Genomic DNA, 22,449 nt, shown 5'->3' with positions numbered 1-22,449 from the left:
CCCAGCACTTTGGGATGCTGAGGTGGGTGGCTCACGAGGTCAGGAGTTCAAGACCAGCTTGGCCAAGATGGTGAAACCCTGTCTCTACTAAAGATACAAAAATTAGCCAGGCATGATGGCAGTGCCTGTAATCCCAGCTGCTGTGAAAGCTGAGGCAGGGAATTGCTTGAACCCGGGAGGCAGAGGTTTCAGTGAGCCGAGATCGCGCCACTGCATTCCAGTCTGGGTGATAGAGCAAGACTCCATCTCAAAAAAGAAAAAAAAAGAAATGCACCTTCTTGGGTCCTACTCCAGACCTACTGAATCAGAAACTGGGGTGGGACCAAGCAAGCTGGGTTTCAACATGCCCTCTGGGTGATTCCAATGTACATTGTCCTGTGCTAATCCACATCTCATAGATAACAGTATATCTGCCTTATAATTGGATTCAAGGGAAGAGATTTTGCCTTGTATTTGTCATCTTATGATAGATAATTACTGTATATTCTCTCCTTCTCGTTTGTTTCTATCCAGTTTTCCTTCATACTCCAAGAAGTCATTTTTAGCAGTCCTGTAGGTGAGGTGTTAACAGTATTTTTAGAACAATAACCTCAAAAGAAAAACACTGTTGCCAGCATGCTTCCTTTACTTTGTAAAATGAAACAAACTCACTTTCAAGGTTTGCTCCTGACATGAAAGAAGCAAGGCTGTGGTGCAGATCAGAAGGATAGCAACTTAGAAAGTTCGGTGTCATGGCCAGTTTTGCTGGAAACGTGTATCTTAGAGCAAGCTGGGCAGGACCCCATTTTTCTCTGTCATGGTCACAACACCCTTGTCTTGAGTTCACAGGAAGCCAGCCCCACATGTGGAGCAGAAATACTCTGTGAGTAGTGAAAATATGTGTGTGGATTTGGATCTGTGTCACGTGGATTTTGAGATGTTTCTACATTGTCAACTTGTCTAAAAGAGGTGCTTTTGGTTGAAATCTGTAAGATACAATTAGTATTTCAGTTGCTCTGATAGTTATAGATATAGGATACATTTGTTGTTCTCTCCAGGTCACCTTGTGGGATACTAGGCACTTTTTCATGTCACTCATTTAATCTTTAAAACAGACTTTCAGGGAAACATTCTCAGTCTGCAAGCAAAGCACCCGAGGCTCAGATAGTTTGCACTTGTGCAGAGTCTCCCAGCTGGAAGTACAGAGCTGGGTCTTCGCCCTGCCTTGTGGGTTTCTGTGTTTCACCATGCACAGGCTCTAAGCTGACAGAGTTCTAGGCCCTTCCCTTGTATTATCTCATTTAATCCTCTTATCCCATGAAGTGGGTGCTCCTGGGAGACCAGGCAGCAGGAGAGGGCTTGGCATTCACTGTCTTCCCAGGGAGAGGAAATATCCAGGTCGTGTGTCTTCTGGCTACTGAAAACTTGCACAATGAGAAAGCAAAATTGATGTCAGGTGCTTAGTGGTATATTTAGAGGAAGGCTCTGCCTGCTTTTCGCAATCCCTCTTCTCGCTATGAGACTGAGAGGGCTGAACTGCATGAATGAAATAGTGAGTCCCGCCCTGTCTCAGTGCCTGGGCAGCTGCATGAGGAAAACACTGGTGTAAAGGGAAGTTTCATGGTCACTTCCTTGTGGCCTATTACCTGGCAAATTCCTAGTGCTCTTTTTCTTTTTCTTAAATGAAATGCATCAAGGAGCCTGACTTCACTAATTTCTTCTCATCGGGGTACTTCCAAATCTATTACCCATTTGCAAAGTGAATCACTAAATTTCTGGCAAATGGTATTCAGGATTTCTCAGAAGGCATGATTTGGATAGAGATGCACAATGATCTGGAATTTGCTGGGTGTTCTCATGACCAGGTTTAGGTTCCCCTAGAACACGGGCTGCAGGAGAGAGAATGCATCCCTCTTTCCTTAGGGGTGGCTGCTAAGAGTATGTGAGTGGGCAGAGTCAGTCTCCTGCACCAAGGGCAGTTTTCAGGTGTTGAACACTAACCAGACGTGATCATCTGGAAAAACAGGGGTGAAAAAAATGCCAGTCAGTGGTGGGAACCCAGAGCCTCCCATGTCTATGTCCAGTGGCTGCACCTGCTGGCCTTTCAAATTCTCCATCTGGTTCCTAGGCGAAGCTGGAGATTCAGCACAGATAGAACACATTTCTCCAGCTTGGGAGAGCATTCCTGGGCTGCAGAGAAAGGACTGGGCACCGTGGGGAATAACTGGATCCAGGAGTGCTGTGTCCCACAGGTGGTTGAGATGTGTCAGGCTTTTGTGGGCTGTGGAGTTGCTAATGTCAGCCCCAGAGAAGGGGCCCGAGTCCTGGGCCTTTGTTACTGTAGTGTCACCAGCAGCACTTGAGGGTGCTGTGTACAACTTTCCCAATGTGTCAGCGTTGAACGAGGAACTGACCTGGCGCATCAGTACCTACTGCAGCACTGTTACAAAGGTCTCTTGGTTCATGGTTTTCATTGTCCTTGTCTCCACGTGGGGTTTGGTTCTCAGTATCTATGGCTGCCCCACGGAGGCCTCCTTTGGGGTCACTCTGGGTGGCTCTCCTAATAGAGAGGTACCAGCCCTCACTCTTGGCGCCTCTTCGGCCTTGGCATCCACTCTGGCGACACTTGAGGAGCCCTTCAGCCCGCCACTGCATTGCGGGAGCCCCTCTCTGGGCTGGCAGAGGCCGGAGGCGGCTCCCTCTGCTTGTGGGGAGGTGTGGAGGGAGAGGCGCGGGCAGGAATGGGGTGGGGGCGCTCACAGACCAGTGCGAGTTCTGGCGGGTGCAGGCGCTGGCTTGGCGGGCCCCACACTTGGAGCGGCTGGCTGGCGCTGCCGGCCCAGGGCAGTGAGGGGCTTAGCACCCATGCCCGCAGCTGTGGAGGTTGTGCCGGGTTCCCCTAGCACTGCCGGCCGGCCGGCATGCACCACACTCGAATTCTCGCAGGGCCTCAGCCGCCTCCCCACGGGGGAGGGCTTGGGACCTGCAACCCGCCATGTCCAAGTCCCGTGACTCACGGTGGGCTTCTGTGAGGCCCGAGCCTCCTGGATGAGCGCCGCCCTGCGCCACGGTGCCTGGCCCCATTGACCGCCCAAGGGCTGAGGAGTGTGGGTGCACTGCGCGGGACTGGCGGGCAGCTCCGCTTGCAGCCCCTGTGCGGGATACACTAGGTGAAGCCAGCTGGGCTCCTAGGTCTAGTAGGGACTTGGAGAACCTTTATGTCTAGATAAGGGATTGTAAATACATCAATCAGCACTCTGTGTCTAGCTCAGGGTTTGTATATACACCAATCAGTACTCTGTATCTTGCTAACCTAGTGGGGACTTGGAGAACTTTTCTGTCTAGCACTCAGTGTCTAGCTAAAGGATTGTAAACGCACCAATCAGCACTCTGTGTCTAGCTCAGGGATTGTAAATACACCAATCAGCACCCTGTGTCTAGCTCAAGGTTTGTAAATACACCAATCAGTACTCTGTATCTAGCTAACCTAATGGAGACTTGGAGAACTTTTCTGTCTAGAGCTCTGTGTCTAGCTAAAGGTTTGTAAACGCACCAATCAGCACTCTGTGTCTAGCTCAGGGATTGTAAACGCACCAATCAGCACTTTGTCAAAATGGACCAATCAGCAGGATGTGGGTGGGGTCAGATAAGGGAATAAAAGCAGGCTGCCTAAGCCAGCCAGTGGCAACCCCCTGGGGTCCCCTTCCACACTGTGGAAGCTTTGTTCTTTCGCTCTTTGCAATAAATCTTGCTGCTGCTCACTCTGGGTCCATACTGCCTTTATGAGCTGTAACACTCACCGGGAAGGTCTGCAGCTTCACTCTTGAGGCCAGCGAGACTACAAACCCACCGGGAGAAATGAACAACTCCAGACACGCCGCCTTAAGAGCTGTACACTCACCGCGAAGGTCTGCAGCTTCACTCCTGAAGCCAGCGAGACCACGAACCCACCAGAAGGAAGAAGCTCCAGACACATCTGAACATCTGAAGGAACAAACTCCAGACACACCGTCTTTAAGAACTGTTACACTCTCCGCGAGGGTCCGTGGCTTCATACTTGGAAGTCAGCGAGACCAAGAACCCACCAATTCCGGACACACCAGCATCACCCTAAGGCTGACCATGAACAAAGAGCCTACTCACGATCTCTGTATTTTGGGGTTCTTTTGCAGCTCTGCCCACTTCTGGGGCCTGTCCCGTGTCCCTCTGCCATCCTCAGCTTTCTTTTATCATCTGAGCTGCCTAACAGCATCTCTCACCTGACACTTCCTGCTTGCTCCTCTGTGTTATGCCGGTTTATGCACGTGCCCTACCTTCTCAACTGGGTCAGGAATTCTTCGAGGGTAGGATTCATTTATTTACTCAACAGACATTGAGAGATCCAACTTGGGGGTTAGACAGATCAGGCCCTTCCGTAATAGCTCTGTGATCTTGGGCAGTTCCTTTATGTCTAAAATGGGACAATTGATGTAAACATTAAAGGAGGTTACATACAGACAACTCTTAACAGAGTGCCAGGCTCATGGTGAGGGTGCCAAAGCAAGCCATTTGGTTATTGCCTCATTAAATGTCTCACTGATAACTGGCCACTGTAGATCAACACTGGGTGTTCCAGTCTGGGGCGGGGTGGATGATTACAGCATCTAGGAAACCTGCTTCAAGTCCATGGTTGTGTCTTTCTTGACCTTGGACGAGCCACTTGTCTTTCTCGACCTTGGACAAGCCACTGGCCTTTCTGCCTGGTTAAATGAGGCTCATATGTATGTTGTGGGCTTCTTCTGAGTTTTAAGTGAAATAATACTTATAAAATGTCTGGGGAAGCAGTTGGCACATTGTAGATACTCAGTAGTTGTATACTCATTTCATTTATTCTTCTCTTCTTCTTAAATAACTTGTATTGGTGTCCTACTCTTAGCCTACAAGGCAAGGGAAAGTGAGCCAGTAGAATTGTCACACTTCAACTTCAGTTAATAGTGATACTGATAAGCAATAAAAGGAAACCAGAGCTGTGCTGTTTTGGTCTCTGTCCTTGGCAAGTGACACCATGCTCTTGCCTCCCAGTGCAGAGACCAGGCACTACACAGACATGCGTAATGGCTGTACAGACCATTGTTTGTACAGCTCTGGGTTGGTCTCTGCCCCCACTACTGTCCTGGCCACAAGGCTCCCTGCAAAAACGAAGTGACTCAAAGAGACAAGGAGATGGGGAGTTGCTAAGACAGATGCATTAAAAGGATGGCATCAATTAAGTGGCTGTGGTCCTAGGCCAAAAGCAAATGAGCAAACTGCTACTGCTTCTCCCAAGTAAGAGGCGCTGGCTTACCACACCCCTTCAGGCCTGTCTGGTGTTCAGATGACTTGTGGCCAGGACAGACCCACCAGGACTCATGCTCATCTTGAGGGCATGCGCTGTGCACCAGGGCTTTGTTTGCACCCCTCTCTGGGGTGTCAGTTAGAAATGAGCTGTTCTTTGCAAGTAGAACACCGTTTGGTTCTGTTTTGTTTTTTTTTCTTTGAGTATCAACTGTGTGTCTGGCCCAAAATGAGAAAGACTCAGCTGCCTTTGTGTGACCTAAACAGCCCAGGTGGGAAGGGACATTTGTAAGCATTTGTTGGGTTTGTTCTGCCTGCCCTGCTGTAACCATTTTTGACATGAGGACACTGAGATAAGAATAAAAAGAAATGGTTCTTTTTTTATTGTAACTGCTGAAAAATGAGCATTGTTTTTCATTACCAAGTACTGTGGGCCCTTACCCTGTTCCAGTGGCCACTTCAAAGTCTTCATCAAAATAGCTACATTTTGTTTTGTTTTTAAAAGCAAGTAATGGGCCGGGTGCGGTGGCTCATGCCTGTAATCCCAGCACTTTGGGAGGCCGAGGCGGGCGGATCAAGAGGTCAGGAGATCGAGACCATCCTGGCTAACAAGGTGAAACCCCGTCTCTACTAAAAATACAAAAAATTAGCCAGGCGTGGTGGTGAGCACCTCTGGTCCCAGCTACTTGGGAGGCTGAGGCAGGAGAATGGCATGAACCCGGGAGGCAGAGCTTGCAGTGAACTGAGATCGTGCCACTGCACTCCAGCCTGGGCAACAGAGCGAGACTCTGTCTCAAAAAAAAAACAAAAAAAAAACAAAAAAAAAAACCCCAGAAAGCAAAACCAAGTAATGTGTATCTTAGGGCTTAGTAGTTAATTCACTAGGACTATTTGGTCAAGTCTAAATTATTTTGAAGATAAATATTGAGGGTCAACAGGAGGCAAGTGAGGGACTTGGCCAAGCCTTCAAGGAGGTGGCTATAACTTGGGAGAGGATAGAAGAGGTTTGTGCCTAGGAAAAGGGTTCAAAGTCAAATTCTTCTCAGTTATGGCTGTATCATGAAATTATTTCTGCAATCTGACTAAATTTTATTTAATAACAATTTTCTAATTTTAAAATAGTCTAGTGTAAGTAGGGCAGATTAGTACCTTTATGTGCTGTTTATCAGTGCTAGTTTCTTAGTGGGTGATTTGCTATTTCTAAACAATTTTGTTATCTGACAACATCCATTGTGACCCAAGGAAGTCCAAGTCAAGGGTTGAGACAATACCATAATGTTTTTACATGGTCATGTAACAGGGAAGTGGCTGAAATATGGCATGGTTCGGGGATGCTTGCTTGAGTGTTATTTATTTGATAACTTAAATATCACCCATTTTAACCAGACAATTCAAAGATTTTCATTAATTTCACTGAGTTGTGCAACCATCACCATAAATCAGTTTTAGAACTTTGCATTCCCCCAGCAAAGATCCTTTGTGCCTGTTTACAGTTAGCTCCCATTTCCTACTTGCAATCCTAGGCAACCACTAATCTGCTTTCTTTTTTTTTTTTTTGAGACAGAGTCTTCACTCTGTTACCCAGGCTGGAGTGCAGTGGCACAATCTCAGCTCACTGCAACCTCCACCTCCAGGGCTCAGGTGATCCTCCCACCTCAGCCTCCCGAGTAGCTAGGACTATAGGCATGCCACCACGTCTGGCTAATGTTTTTGTTTTTTTGTAGAGATGGTGTTTTGCTATATTGTCCGGGCTGGTCTCAAACTCCTGGGCTCAAATGATCTACTTTTTTCTATTTTTGTTAGTTTTTTGAGATGGAGTCTCACTCTGTCATCTAGGCTGGAGTGCAGTGGTAGGATCTCAGCTCACTGCAACCTCTGCCTCCCAGGTTCAAGCGATTCTCCTGCATCAGCCTCCTGAGTAGCTGCAATTACAGTCACGTGCCACCATGCCTGGCTAATTTTTGTATTTTTAGTAGAGACGAGGTTTCACCATGTTGGCCAGGCTGATCTCGAACTCCTGACCTCAGGTGATCTGCCCACCTTGGCCTCCCAAAGTGCTGGGATTACAGGCATGAGCCACGGTGCCCGGCAAAGTGATCTACTTTTTATCTCTGTAATTTGCCTTTTCCTATACATTGTATGAATGGAATCATACAATATGTGGTATTTTTTTTTTCTGAGCATAAAGATTTTGGGGTTCATGCTATAGCATGCACGAACTTCATTCCTTTTTATGGCTCAATAATATTCCATTGTATGGACATACCTGTTGTGTTATTCATTCACCAATTGATGGACTTTTTTGGCTATAATGAATGACGCTGCTATGAATGCTTATATTCATATGTTTATGTGTGCATATATGGTTCCATTTATCTTGAGTAGATACTTAAAAAGTCTTCGTGACCTTAGGCAATTCACCTGACTTCTCAGAGCCTCAGTTTCCCTGTCATATAAGATCTGGGGATACAGCTACTAGGGAGGCTGAGGCAGGAGAATCACTTGAACCTGGGAGGCGGAGGTTGCAGTGAGCCAAGATTGTGCTATTGCACTCCAGCCTGAGCAACAGGAGTAAAACTCCATCTCAAAAAGAAAAAAAAAAAAAAGTGGGGATAAAAGTGTAAGTTACTCAGCACTGTATCTGGCAGAGATAAGAGGGCATCGCTGCTGTAAGCTGAGTCACAACAGCCATTTGAAGATGTTCCTCTCATCAGAAGTGCTTTGCCAAATCAGCCTGGTCTAGGTGTCTGGGCAAACTGTAAAAACTACAGATTTTACAAAAGTGGGCAGAAGAACTGACACTTGGATAGAGTGTCAGCTACAGGGAGGCACCTTCTTTTTGAAAAGCCTGTGGGAAGAGCAGGAAATTCCCAGATGGAGAAGTGAGAGAAAGACAGTCCTTACAAGAAGGAAATGGCAGGCACACAAGTGCCAGGCCAGACATCTGAGAGTGGCATCACTGGGTGTGGAGGAGCTGTGGTGAAGAGTGAGCTTGGGTGGCAGGGGAGGAGGCGGGAGGGTTGAGCTGGGCCAGGTAGGGATGGTTCCTGTATGTCCTGTGTGTTGAGGCTGCTGCTTGTAAGAGCTGGGGAAGATTATTAAGCAGAACAGGGATTAATTAAGTTCAAAAGCTACAAACTTTTAACAAACCTTTAAAGGACATCTATTTTGTAATGCCTGGAAACGTGGATGACTGGTGACTCATTAAGGATTTTATGGAAAGCTTTTTTGCTCCCAGGTTCTGGGACCCCAAGTTGGCTCCCAGGTTCTGAAGCTCCATCCCCTGCCCCTGTGAACAGTACAGACAGTAAATGCTTATTAAGTTTACTTCCTGGGGCATCAGGGGCCAGATGTAGTGTTGCTTTTTCATCCTGACAACTGCTACTGCTCTCAAAAGCGAGAGGTAATCAACTGGTTTGTGGACCATTCTTTTCTTTGACACTTAAGTACCAGCTCTGTTTCAACTGGGTATATGAGAATTGCTAGGGGTATGTGTCTACTTTGAATGTTTATTCAGTCCCTTTGCAGGATTTGCAATGAAAATTGTAGAAAATTGACTTTTAAAAACACTGATGCTTAAGTATAGAAGATAGGAGGAAAAATTATTGAGGGGAGGATGGAGCTCAGTTTCTTAATAAAACTTTGGGAAACACTTTTAATTAAAGAAATGACCTGTAAGTAAGGCAGAAGGCAGACAGCCCAAAATGCAAATATATCAGGCAGTCTTGAATATCTTTTCTACTTGTGGCTACTTGGTCTTTGAGTTATAAGTGTCTTCTTGAGGGTTTGGGAGGTTTTTCTTTTTATAGACATACACACGCATACACACATATGTACATGTGTGTGTAAAATATTTATTCACGCCAGAGATATGTAGAGCTGACATCAGAGGGAGGAATGTTACCAGAATTAGGTTCTGGGGTTTTGCTATATTGTATAATATAGCAATATAGCTATATATTGCTATATATAGCAATATATATGTGTGTGTGTGTATATATATATATATTTTTATTCTAAAATCATTATGAGAGCCTTGTCCTCCAAAATACGTGAATGAGAAGTGAGGATTTCTAACTATATTTTATTAAAGAAGACTGATAAGACCAAAATGTCAAGAAAGCTTTTATCAAGCCTGTTAATTTGACACACAACATAGTGACACGGGGTCCCTTGGGGAGGGCAGGTTGCTGTGATGGAACTGTAGCGATTCTCCCCACCCACCCCTCGGCTTAGGCCTCTGGGTTCTGCCTTGTGCCTGGGTCTCAGATCTTACCTGCTGCAGCCCCACCACTCCCTGAGCTCGGTTCCTCCTGACTTCTCCGGGCTCATTCGGAAGCCCTGGACAGTGTCAAGATAGAAACGTCAGTGCCACACCACCTTTGTTTTCTTCCCATGGGGTTTTTCTTGGGATCTTTAATTCCGGTCACTCCTGAGCTTCCCACTGGGCAGATCTCCTTGGCAGCAGGCAGGGACATGTTTCTGTTCTCTTCTGGGCCTGCACACTATATGTTTGGGGTTTCTCTTCTGGGCCTGCACACTATATGTTCGGGGTTTCTCTTCTGGGCCTGCACACTGTATGTTCGGGGTTTCTCTTCTGGGCCTGCACACTGTATGTTCGGGGTTTCTCTTCTGGGCCTGCACACTGTATGTTCGGGGTTTCTCTTCTGGGCCTGCACACTGTATGTTCGGGGTTTCTCTTCTGGGCCTGCACACTGTATGTTCGGGGTTTCTCTTCTGGGCCTGCACACTGTATGTTCGGGGTTTCTCTTCTGGGCCTGCACACTGTATGTTCGGGGTTTCTCTTCTGGGCCTGCACACTGTATGTTCGGGGTTTCTCTTCTGGGCCTGCACACTGTATGTTCGGGGTTTCTCTTCTGGGCCTGCACACTGTATGTTCGGGGTTTCTCTTCTGGGCCTGCACACTGTATGTTCGGGGTTTCTCTTCTGGGCCTGCACACTGTATGTTCGGGGTTTCTCTTCTGGGCCTGCACACTGTATGTTCGGGGTTTCTCTTCTGGGCCTGCACACTGTATGTTCGGGGTTTCTCTTCTGGGCCTGCACACTGTATGTTTGGGGTTTCTCTTCTGGGCCTGCACACTGTATGTTTGGGGTTTCTCTTCTGGGCCTGCACACTGTATGTTTGGGGTTTTTGGCTGGCATCTCCTGGATGCTGGAAGATGGGTGCCAACATTTATTCTTAAAATCGTTTTGAGCATGGTTTAATTTAGCATAAAAGCTGCTTTACTGGTTTTCAGACTAAGGCACTCCATGGAGCTCACCCCACCTCCATGCCCTCTCTCCGTCCCCATTAGCTGTGACAGCCCAATCATATGTCTCCCTCCCTCTGATCAGCCAGCCCAGGGCTCCTTGTTTGAAGTTGGCTTCATAATTCCTTACTTTACTTGCCATCCCAAGAAGAAGGACTTGATTCTCGTCTTATCTCAAAGTGGATTCTCCCAAACCAAAATCTCCCTCCTTCGTCTCCTAGGAGAGTGTTTCTGTCAGGCGGGCCTCCTGCCACTGTGGGTTGTGGGCAGCCCTCTGCCTGGCACGTTATTACACAGTGACATCAACTACTGTCCCAGTGCCAGTGGTTTCTCGGGGATGCCCCATCTTGCCTCTGACTTTCCATCTCATGCCCATCTCCAAAGGGGACATCACTCATGTCCTTGTTGTTCCAGTGAGAAGCCCTGATCCAATGCTTTTTGATTTACCTCTCACTTAGTTTTATCTCTTAAATCTCAGGGAAAGAGCCCACTTCTTCCCATCTACAATATTCTTGCATTAATCCAACAGCCTTGATGCTGGTCAATCTAAATTGCCTTGCACCCCCTCCCCCATTGCTGCACACTGGAGCCAAAATGCTTCTGAAATATAAACCTCATTGCATAACCCCCCTTCAAAAACTCTCTAGTGGCTTTCCATTTAATTCCACACTCCTTAAAGGGACTTGTCTGGCTTTGAACCCCCTGAGCCCCATCCCCCAGGCTGCCCTGTTTTCTGTGTGCCCCAGGAAGGCAGGTGTCCTGCCTTGTTCAGTGCAGAGCTTGGTGCGTGGTAATGGTGGTTTGGCGTTAGTCAGAGGTGAGGCATGTGTATTTTACTATGATGAGTAGGCAGCAAGTTGCATTTAACTTCTTTTTCTAGGAGATGGACCATAATTTTCTTATATTAAAGTGCTGTAGAGACTGAGCATGGTGGCTCATGCCTGTAATCCCAGCACTTTGGGAGGCCGAGGCAGGTGGATCACCTGAGGTCAGGAGTTCGAGACCAGCCTGGCCTACCTGGTGAAACCCCATCTCTACTAAAAATACAAAAATTAGCTGGGCATAGTGGCAGGCACCTGTAATCCCAGCTACTCAGGAAGCTAAGGTGGGAGAATCGCTTGAACCAGGGAGGTGGAGGTTGCAGTGAGCCAAGACTGCACCATTGTACTCCAGCCTGGGTGACAGAGTGAGACTCTGTCTCAAAAAAAAGAAAAAAAAAGTTATTGTAGAGGTTTATGGTGGCTCTTTTATTTTACTTTTCTTCCTTTTTTGAAACATCTTTTGGGTGGAAGTGGATTTATTTGGTAGCACTCCTTGGGTCAGAAATGGGACTTCTCTTTGAAATACATTCTTACAGAGAGAGAAACTTGACCACGGTTGGTTGTAGATTTAGTGCCTAGGAAGTTGGTATTGGAAAAGCATAACCTGTGGTTATGCTGTCTGAAGGCATGGTTTATTATTTTTTCACTTTCATTGGTCTCACTCCTGCTTCCTTATTTCTTGGACCAGGAAATCCTAAAACATAGAAGTTAATTGGTGGCTGCTCAGAGCCCCTTGGCCTGGATAGAGTCTCCTGTGAACACCTAAGCCTCTGAACCCAAGGTCAGAGCTCTTTCTTTCCCCTAGGCCCAAATGCTGCTCGCTCTGTTTACACACTTCCTACATATCGATGGTCTGTGCCTTGTTCTCGCGTCCTTTATGGTCTTTGTTTTAGTCCAGGAGCCATACTGGCCTCGGTGCAGTCCCTGCAATGCAGTCTCATTCTCTGTGACCTCAGTTGGGTCCTTAACATCCAGATTCTTAATGTCTCAGAGCCTCAGTTTTCTTATCTGTGGAATGGTCATCACGACAGTGCCTACAGGGTTGTTGTAAAGATTAATTGAGAAAGCATGTTAAATCCCTTGACATAATAGGGGAACCATCAGTGTTAACTGCTGCTTCTACCGATAGTCTGTTATTTTGACATTTGCCACCTGCTAGCTGTGTGACATTGGGTGAGTTATTCAGCCTCTCTGGGCCTTAGTTTTCTGTTGTAAAATGGTGTTAATGTAAGTGCTTACCCCTCACAGTATTGCTCTGAAGATTACATAGAATAATCCATATAGAGGGCCATGAATGGTGCCTGGCCATAGTCACTGTGCTTAGTAAACGTCAGCTCACTGCAGCCTCCACCTCCTGGGTCCAAGCAATTCTCCTCCCTCAGCCTTCCAAGTTCGGATTATAGGCGTCTACCACCACGGCTGGCTAATTTTTGTGTTTTTAGTAGAGACAGGTGTGTCTTTTTATTGGGTTCAATTCTTAAAATATTTTAAAGCTTTATAAAAGAGCAACACAAGGGGTCCTTGTAAGTGGTAGATACATGCACCAATACAGGTAATAAAATTACACAGAGCTTAATACACACATGTGCACACAAATAAGTGCAAGTAAAATGGGAACTCTGAGGAAAAGTTATGGATTGTATCCGTGCTGATATCCTGGTTGGGATATTATGATCTTGCAAAATGTTACCATCTGGGGAACTGGATAAAGGGTATACAGGATCCCTCTATATTATTTCTTCTTCTTCTTCTTCTTTTTTTTTTTTTTTTTTTTTTTTTTTTTTGAGATGGAGTTTCGCTCTTCTGCCCAGGCTGGAGTGCAGTGGCACGACTTCTGCCTCCCGGGTTCAAACTATTCTCCTGCCTCAGTGTCCCGAGTAGCTGGGACTACAGGTGTGTGCCACCACGCCTGACTAATTTTTGTATATATATATATTTTTTAGTGGAGACAGGGTTTCGCCATGTTGGCCAGGCTGGTCTCGAACTCCTAACCTCAAGTGATCCATCTGCCTCGGCCTCCCAAAGTGCTGGGATAATAAGACATTAGCCACTGCTCCCGGCTCCCTCTGTATTATTTCTCTATCTGCTTGTGGTTATCTACACATGACTGACTATATGAGTAATTACAGTTATCTTAATTCAAAAACTTAGCCTTAAAAATTTGAGTGTTATCTCTAAATATAGTGTTAGAGAAATAGCAGCTCTGAATCTTATTGTACAGAGAATAGAGCCAGGTTAGTTAAAATGTAGCCCAGTTTTCTCTTTTTCCAGGAAAGCGGTGGACTCAGATTTTTGAGGAGAGTGGGCGCTGGTGAGCGGGGGTAAGCAGGCCCTCAAGTGACAACAGAAATTTAAACACAGAGGCCACTTAGTTGCTGTGATCTGCTACCTGGTGTATAAAGGGTGCTGCAGATGCTTTGGCGTGCTGGCTGGGGGGCCCCAGGGTTTTTATCTGCACGCTTGCAGACCATCATAGCTGTGCGTGAAGAAAATTAACTCGGGTTGGTAGCATAGCAGTCTTCACTTAAGAGCTTGTGTGACCTCGAGCTGATGGACTATCTAGAGCAATTTGAGCTGGACTTCATCTACATCAAATTAGATCCAGGTTTAAAACTACCCTTATAAATCTCCCTTGCTTCTCTCTCCCTGGCAGCTCTGTCTGAGGCAGCATATCCCCGCCCCACCGCTTGGACAGGAGGGATCTCATGAAAGTGTTGGGTGGAGAGGTCTTGTCTGCTGGCTCTGATGGCACTGTCTTGGTAGGGTTTCAGATTTAGAACCAGATTTCAGGTCTCCTCCCTAAGCTAGAAAATCATTCCAACAGATCCGATTTCTCTGAGCTAATTTACTAGGATGATCTCTACTTGCATTTAATAAAATATTCAGAGACCTATTGAATTTCAGTTGTAATGCTACTGAGTTTGACTTAGTAGTACGCTTCAATTCCCAAATGCGTCGCATGGGCTGTTACTGAATGTGGGTCACTAGGAAAGCTTTGACTCCTAACAGAATTATTCACTGAAGTCTTAGTTATAAAGCATTACTAAGAAGTTATTTAGTCCCAAAGCGACAGGTTTCAAAAAATTTTGCACGTTGGCTGGCCATAAATCCATTTATATTCACTCCTCCCCCCATAGAATAAAACTTAAGCTACCTTCTTGGTGTTTGTTGAACTGCAAATCAGTTCCTTGTCATTGATTTAAAATAAAACAACCCTGATGTATCTTTAGCAGACAAGAGCCTTCTTTTGTTTCACAACCGATTTCTCCAACAGACGGAGAACAAAGACCCATAGTCCTAAAGTGCTTATGTGTAGCCTCGTATGACCACAGTAAATTGTACATGTAATGAAATATTACTCTGTGTGTGTGTGTGTGTGTGTGCGCGTGCGCGTGCGCGCGCGCAATCATAGTAGTCTTTTTAATGTATATTTAAAAAATAACAACCTAGTTTTCATGGTATGGAGCTGGTTGCATAACCTTAGAATGTAGGCCACTTGGGGGGGAGGGGGCTGTGCCATTTTGAAATTATCAGTTTAAGACTCTTGTTTAATAATTATGACAGCAGCTGTTTTCTGAAGGATTCCAGTCTGTTCATATGGTTGGGTCTGTATGGTTAGTGGAGTCTAGATGCTACAGGCCTTTCTCATCATTCACACATGGGTGGCTGTGCTGCTGGCCCCCACCCCACCTACTTCAGTTTACTGAATATCTGTGAGGCCAGACCGCCTTCCACTCCATTGCTTCGCCCTCAGCACATGCTCACACACACAGACACACAATGTCAAGGTTTCACAGGGGTTACAAGTCCCCCTGCTCATCCTCCAGTCACTGGAACTGAGAAGTGAAATCTGGTGGTGGTGAGTACATTGGTTGAACCCAGCAGAGCCAGTGACCCTCCGTGCCTAATGTGCAGGCACAATGTTAGGGACGCTTTTTTACATGAGTCATTTGTTTGGCAGGTTTGTGACATCGGGAGTCTCATTGTCATTTTTATTTCTTACAGTTTTATGTGCTGAAAGAGTTGGCCAGATGACTAAGACATATAATGACATAGATGCTGTCACTCGGCTTCTTGAGGAGGTAAGTGCTCCAGGGGAAGGCAAAAGAGTTGTTTATAATCGACTGGTTTTCATTGATACTGATTAAAGCATGCCTTATCACCTGTTTCAGTGAGGAATCTTGGAAATTGGTCTCTTTCAAGGTATAATGTAATGGCTTTACTTTTTGAACTAGTAGCTACGTAGGCCTTTATAGCTATAATTTTGTGCAGATATTTTATGTTTTTAAAGGAATATATTAATGGCACTAAATGTGGTGCGTTTAAATACTTGGTAGAATATCCAGTTGTAAGTGTAAAAAATCCTGAAACATTGACTAATGATATATTTTAAGTGCATCCAAAAAATGTCAGAAAAATGTATCATCATCTGTGTCTTCCTAATGTATTTTAAGTTTTGACTTAGGCTACTGGAATATTATGCAGTGTCAGCATAGAAATAAGCAAAATAAGCATGGCAAGAAAAATTTAAGTAAGTTGCTTAAGATTGGGTGAGCTGCCTATATTTTAGAGACTGGTTCTCTGAATTTCTTCTGAGTATTCTGTTGCAGTTGAGAATTAAGTATGACGAAGGTCTCTAGAAACAGATGGGTATAAGTGTATCTGCATGCCTGGAACAGGCCAGAACATGGTAGGTTCTTAGTATTTGTTGAATAAATCTCCATCATTAATACACTGCCCCCTTCACTGAATCAGGCCTTAAATAGACAGGTGTTGCCTTCTAGCCCCTTGCTTCTGCTCTAGAAACTGGAATGATTTTGGGGTATGTGATTATTATGTGGAGGACACAGAAATCATTGTCATTGTTTTCAACCAGTGGGAGGTCAGGGTTGAAGCTCAGACAGAAACTGGGCCAGACTGGTTTCCCAGAGGTTTTTTTTGGGGTGTGTGGCATTCTTTCACTGTTTTTATGTCTCTCTATTCCCATGTTTCTACCTCTGCACATCCAGCATTCTCTTCCTGGTCCTGCAGTCCACTCCTGTTTGAGTCACAAACTCATCAGCTCCCCAGAAGTGATGTCAGGGTTTTTGGCTATGTGACAGGGTGTCAAGGGCGGTATTTTGGGGCACCGGCCTTCAGCCTTTGGGTGTCACTCCAGTTGCGGCTGTCTTTGGTGTTAGCCACGTGGCAGGCTGCCTTTCCTTGGTTGGCACCACTGACTTTTGAAAATGGTTGATTGCTGACCCCTTTCTACTGCAGCCGTTTCCCCCAACAGTGCTCTCCAGATTTTACAGACTGCTTTTGGCGCCCACTCATCAGCCCATGTTCAGGTCATTGAGTCTTCTGAGAGGGGTCCTAAATCTGTACCTTCCAAGGCCACCACTCAAACTCTTGGGGTCTCAGCAGTGAGATTTTAGCTTCTCTCTGCTTTACTCTTCCTTGCAGGTGCCACCGTCCATGCCCTCTGTGACCCTCTCACCCTTTCTCTAAGGCTCCTCGCTGTGTAGTCAAGGCCACCCATTGCTCACGGTCCTGAATCCTCCTCTAGCCCTTCACTGTCACTGGGGACATGGCTCCTGCTCTCCCACCCTTGGCCTTCTATGGCATTTAACTACGTCAGTTCTTTCCTGCTTCTCAGTCTTGTGCTGCAGGGCCTGCCAGGGACCTTTGAAGCTGGCCCCAACCCTATCCCCAAGTAGTCTGTGCCCTTGCTGAGCCCCAGGCTTGGGAGTCACCCCACAGTCCTGTTTGTTTTGTTCATCCAGCTGGATGAACAATGTATTTTTTATTTTTCTGTAGAGGTGGGGTCTCCTTATATAGCCCAGGATGATCTTAAACTCTGAGGCTCAAACGGTCCTCCTGGTCTGGTGCAGTGCCTTACGCCTGTAAATCCCAGCACTTGGGGGGGTCAAGACAGGTGGATCACTTGAGCACAGGAGTTTGAGACCAGTCTTGCCAAAATGGCCAAACCCCGTGTCTACAAAAAATACAAAAATTAGCCAGGCATGGTGGTGTGTGCCTGTAACCCCAGCTACTCGGGAGGCTGAGGTGGGAGGATCGCTTGAGCTCGGGAGATGGAGATTTCAGTGCACCGAGATCATGCCACTGCACTTTGCCTGGGCACCAGAGTGAGACTCTGCCTCAAAAAATAAAACAAAACAAAATTAGAACCAAACTACAGCCACTGTTTATTTGAATCTCTCACATTTTTAAATTAAAAAATGCTCTCACCTTGGCCTCTCAAAGTGCTTGGATTACAGGCGTGAGCCACCAGAGCCAGCCTGTTTTATTTTTAAAGGGTCATCATGGCAACAGCGTCTGTTTGTGTCTATGTGTTCCATGTCTGATGCCATCCTGTTCCTGTCCTGATAAGATTCACGCCTGAGTTACTGCCTTTCCTTGGAACTAGGAGGGTGTCCTGGTTAAAGTCTAACTCTCCCAGTCATGTAGCTGTTGCCCTGTGCCATGCTTTTCCTGGGCTTTGGCTCTGTTTCTTCTGTTCTCGTGCCGTGGTTTGCATACCTGCTATAGGCAGGCAAGTGGGGTACTGGCGGATTTGCACAGGATCCCAAAGCACAGCCTTCCACCAGCGTGGAGAGTTCGCTTCTGGTTTTAAGGGGAACAAGATGCTGTGACTCGCCTGGGCTTGCTGCTGTCTGGAATGCACCTTTGGGCAGAGCTTGTGTCCTCCTCAGTTAGAGAGAGGATGCTTCCACTGGCCCCTTAGTCATGCTTTTTATCCTGAAATTGGTGAATGAGATGAGTCAGTTGCTAAGTGTAGGCGGCAGGCTGTTCGGAATCTCTAGTAGGTGTGTCAGTCAGCGCTAGAGTTCATTGGTAAAAGGGGGCTGAGACTCAAGTTACAGTCTTTTTTAAGTCTATGCTTTGAAAGCATAGTGAGGAGAGGGAGGAGGCAGTTAGAATGAGCTCTACCTTGCCTCATTTCTTGGGGGAATAAAGGAACTAGTTCTTTTAATAGCTTATTTCCAAGGGCCTAAATTACTTGTTTGTGGTCTCTGTTTCTCATTGTAGTTTAATCCAGTGACCATATTCTAGCTGTCTTCTGGTTTTTATCCTTTTTATTTTTTTGGTAGACATGGGGTCTCACTATGTTGCCCAGGCTGGTCTGAAACTCCTGGCCTCCTCAAACTCCTGATTCTCCCACCTTGGGCTCCCGAAGTGTTGGGATTACAGACATAAGCTGCCATGTCCAACCTGTTTTCTTGTTTTTAGAAGTAAACATTAATCATATTTTGGCTAGAGAAATGGGAGGTTTTTTTCATTCTTGTAATTCTCAAAGAAAAACCCAACCAGCCTGTTGCCTCAGTAATATTAAAGAGAAAAAACTAGAGACTCTACAATAACATTTCTGTTTAAATTTCCATTTTATCTATAACTATTTTTAATATAACTTGTTATTTTCGATGTTTTGAGTACATAGTAGGTGTATGTATTTATGGGGTACATGAGATACTTTGGTAAAGGCATATGCTGCATAATAATCACATCAGGGTAAATGGGGCATCAGGCTGAGCAACATGGCTCACACCTGTAATCCAGACACTTTGGGAGGCTGAGGTGAGAGAATTGCCTAAGACCAGAAGTTTGAGACCAGCCTGGGTAACATAGTGAGACCCTGTTTCTACAAAAAGTTAGATGCTGTAACTGAGGAGGCAAACTTTGCCCAAATGTGCATTCCGAAAATGAGATAGGCATGGCGGTGCATGCCTGTGGTTCCAGCTACTCAGAAAGTGAAGTGGGAAGGTTGCTTGAGTCCAGGAGTTGGTGGCTATGGTGAGCTGTACTTGCACCAGCGCACTCCAGCTTAGGCGATAGAGTGAGACCTGTCTCAAAAAAAAAAAAAGGGGGGCGAGGGGGGAGAAAGAAAGGGGTATCATCACCTCAAGCAAGCATTTATCATTCCTTTGTGTTACAAATATTCCAATTATACTTTTAGTTATTTTTAAATGTGCCATAAATTATTGTTAACTGTAACCACCCTATTGTGCTGTCAGATACTAGATCTTATTCTAACTCTATTTTTATACCCATTTGCTATGACTTCTTGCTTCTTCTGGCAGAGAGCGTTCTTTAAAATTACTCTAAAGGTTACATTTCTGGTGTAGACCAGGGAAGTGTTTATCATTAGTGGGGCACGAAGAGGCGAGGCAGCCCTTAGGTGCAGGGTTTGAGGTGTGAGGAGTAGGACAAAGGACTTCATTGTTGAGCTCACTGCTCTACTTGTTTTTCTTCCCCTTCCTGTCTCCCAATTCCTGTTGGTTTCTGGCCGTTTGTGTGCTGGAAGTCTTCCGCATTCTTCAGGCACCCTGGCAGTCCCTTGCCTTGCCTGAGCCATCTTCATTATTATGCTGTGTGCTTGATGTGTTTGCATTGAAATGTGCATACAAAATGTGGCTAAAGGCTGGGCGCAGTGGCTCACGCCTGTAATCCCAGCACTTTGGGAAGCTGAGGTGGGCAGATTGCTTGAGGTCAGGAGTCCGATACCAGCCTGACCAACATGGTGAAGTGCCATTTCTACCAAAAATATAAAAATTAGCTGGGCGAGGTAGCGTGTGCCTGTAGTCCTAGCTACTTGGGAGGCTGAGGCAGGACAATCACTAGAACCTAGGTAGCAGAGGTTGCAGTGAGCTGAGATCATGCCACTGCACTCCAACCTGGGTGACAAAGCGAGACTCCATATCAAAAACAAACAAAAAATGTGACTAAGGCATGCAAAATATCCGTGCTTGTTGGAACTTGGCAGCCTAGATGCATGAAGGCAATGCAGATCAGCTAAGCACTGATGAAGCACCTGCTGAGTGTTCAGTCTGAGAACTAGTTCTAGTAGAGACATTTGGTAGACTTGAGTTAGATTTTTGAGTTCACTTCCAAAGAGAAGTGAACATTGGTATTGCAGTTTTAACCAAATCCAGCTGAAACCACTTGGACTCGGTGCTAATTTTGAGTCAGCCCCTGGAGACTTTAATTCTGTACAGTCTCCCTCACACAGTTCTTTGAATCCTTTCCTCTAGGTACCTAATAAGCCCAACTGTTGAGTCTCAGAAATGACAAAGGCCCATGAAATAAGGGACCTTTTTTTTTTTTTTTTCCTTCAATTTTGTATTTTGAGATGGGGTCTCCTGTGTTGCCCAGGCTGGTCTTGAACTCCTGTGCTCAGGAAATCCTCCTGCCTTGGCCTTCCAAAGTGCTGGGATTACAGGCATGAGCCACTGCACTCAGCCAAGGGAACTTCTTGGTAGACATTGGGCCAGTGTAGATAAATGTGCAGAGATGAGCATCTCGGTTAGTTGGGCAGATTCACCGAGTCCCCTTTGCCCCATAACAGGACTGTCTCCACATGTACTGTGTTTCTAGAAAGGCAAGGTCATGATGGGGAGGCACAAATTGTGAGAATGAGTTGGGGAATCTGCAACTCTTTTTTTTTTGAGACAGAGTCTCGCTCTGTCACCTAGACCGGAGTGCAGTGGGATGATGTTGGCTCATTGCGAGCCCTGCCTCCTGGGTTCAAGTGATTCTCCTACCTCAGCCTCCCGAGTGCCTGGGATTACTGGCTCCCACCACCACGCCCAGCTAATTTTTGTATTTTTAGTAGAGACAGGGTTTTGCCATGTTGGCCACGCTGGTCTCAAACTCCTGACCTCAAGTGATCCCAAAGTGCTGGGATTACAGGTGAGAGCCACTGTGCCTGGCCTATCTATAGCTCATTTTTGATACTGTGATACCTGGCTGGCTTCTGGGACTGTGGTGACAGCATTGCCAGTTTGGGGATTGTGGAAGGCCTGGAGGAGAGAGACCATCATCCTGCAAGAGGGAGCCAAAGTGCTGTTGAATCCAGTCTTCTCAAACTGTACTTGACCTCAAGTGCTGCGCTCATACCGCAGTGAAGTTCCTGTGGTTAGCAAAGGGAGATGTCTGCAGTTGCATGGAATCATTGGGTGGATATCTAAGACGTCAGAAATAAAAGCTGATTATTCTCTTTATTCTAAAACTCAGTGAATCATAAAGTTAGAAGAGTTTTTCTAGAATATCTCAGCTAGCCTGCCCCTTTACTCTACCTCCATTTAACAGTTGAGGGAACCCATGTTCAAATAGAGAACCCATACTCTCCCAGTTTACAGCAGGATAGTTCACCTGGAGCAGTTCAATTTGTGACCAGTACCTGCTGTAAGAAACACAGCTTAGGTTGTGACCCAGTACTCACATAGGTAAATATGTGACAAGCAACAGTTTAAACATGAAATAATACTCTTATTACATATAATGCACTTTGGTGTTTTCAATTCTGTGCCATTGTATTTAAGTTAAAACAAAATGTCGGTTGCTGTTACTAAAATGGTTCTCAACCCACCAGTGGGTTTGAAACCTGTGGCCTGAAAAATGAATCTGTTGGTCCAGCGCAGTGGCTTACACCTGTAATCCCAGCATTTTGGGAGGCCGAGGAGGGCGAATCACCCGAGGTCAGGAGTTTGAGACAAGTCTGGCCAATGTGGTGAAACCCCGTCTCTACTAAAAATACAAAAATTAACTGGTTATGGTGGTGCGTGCCTGTAATCCCAGCTACTCAAGGGGCTGAGGCAGGAGAATTGGTTGAACCTGAGAGGTGGAGGTTACAGTGAGCTGAGATTGTGCTACTGCACTCCAGCCTGGGTGACAGAGTAAGACTCTGTCTCAAAAAAGAAAAAAAAAAATCAATCTCTAGTGTACTTGATCCCTGTGAAGCAAAAGCCGTTTGCCTGGGACCATGTGGGTAGTTAATAGCAGGTGTTGGATCAGAACCTAGGACTCCTCCCCAGTGTTTTTCCTACCCCAAATGACATATTTCCATTCTTTCTTTCAAACCACATGAACAGAGTAATTAGCATATACTTCTAAAATGATTTAATTTTTCTGACTTCTCCCCTTGCCAGCACCCAAGTTGAATCTGACTGTGGTAGCAAATCGCTAAGTCTGCATTTGCTGATGGCATCTGTCCACTATCAGGGGACGTCTTTCTTCCCGCAGAGGCTACCCTGCCTTTATATGCCACTCCGAATTTTCCTCTGTGT

At 45.9% G+C, this 22,449-nt stretch overlaps 1 protein-coding gene across 12 annotated transcripts in view; it reads left to right on the top strand.

Moving 5' to 3' along the window:
- The window catches only part of TRAK1 (trafficking kinesin protein 1), a 211,307-nt gene that overhangs the window by 145,959 nt on the left and 42,899 nt on the right, over positions 1 to 22,449 (top strand). For all 12 annotated transcript variants that reach the window (XM_038004113.2, XM_073010311.1, XM_038004110.2 and 9 more), the window contains one exon: positions 15,389 to 15,465. In XM_038004113.2, the coding sequence (XP_037860041.1) occupies positions 15,415 to 15,465 (51 nt within the window). In that variant the 5' untranslated portion in view covers positions 15,389 to 15,414. The remainder of the gene's footprint in view (positions 1 to 15,388; positions 15,466 to 22,449) is intronic.

Source organism: Chlorocebus sabaeus, chromosome 22, assembly GCF_047675955.1.
Source record: "Chlorocebus sabaeus isolate Y175 chromosome 22, mChlSab1.0.hap1, whole genome shotgun sequence".
Lineage (NCBI taxonomy): Eukaryota > Metazoa > Chordata > Mammalia > Primates > Cercopithecidae > Chlorocebus > Chlorocebus sabaeus.
The sequence above is the reverse complement of the archived record's forward strand: the minus strand, read 5'-3'. Positions and strand labels throughout refer to the sequence as shown.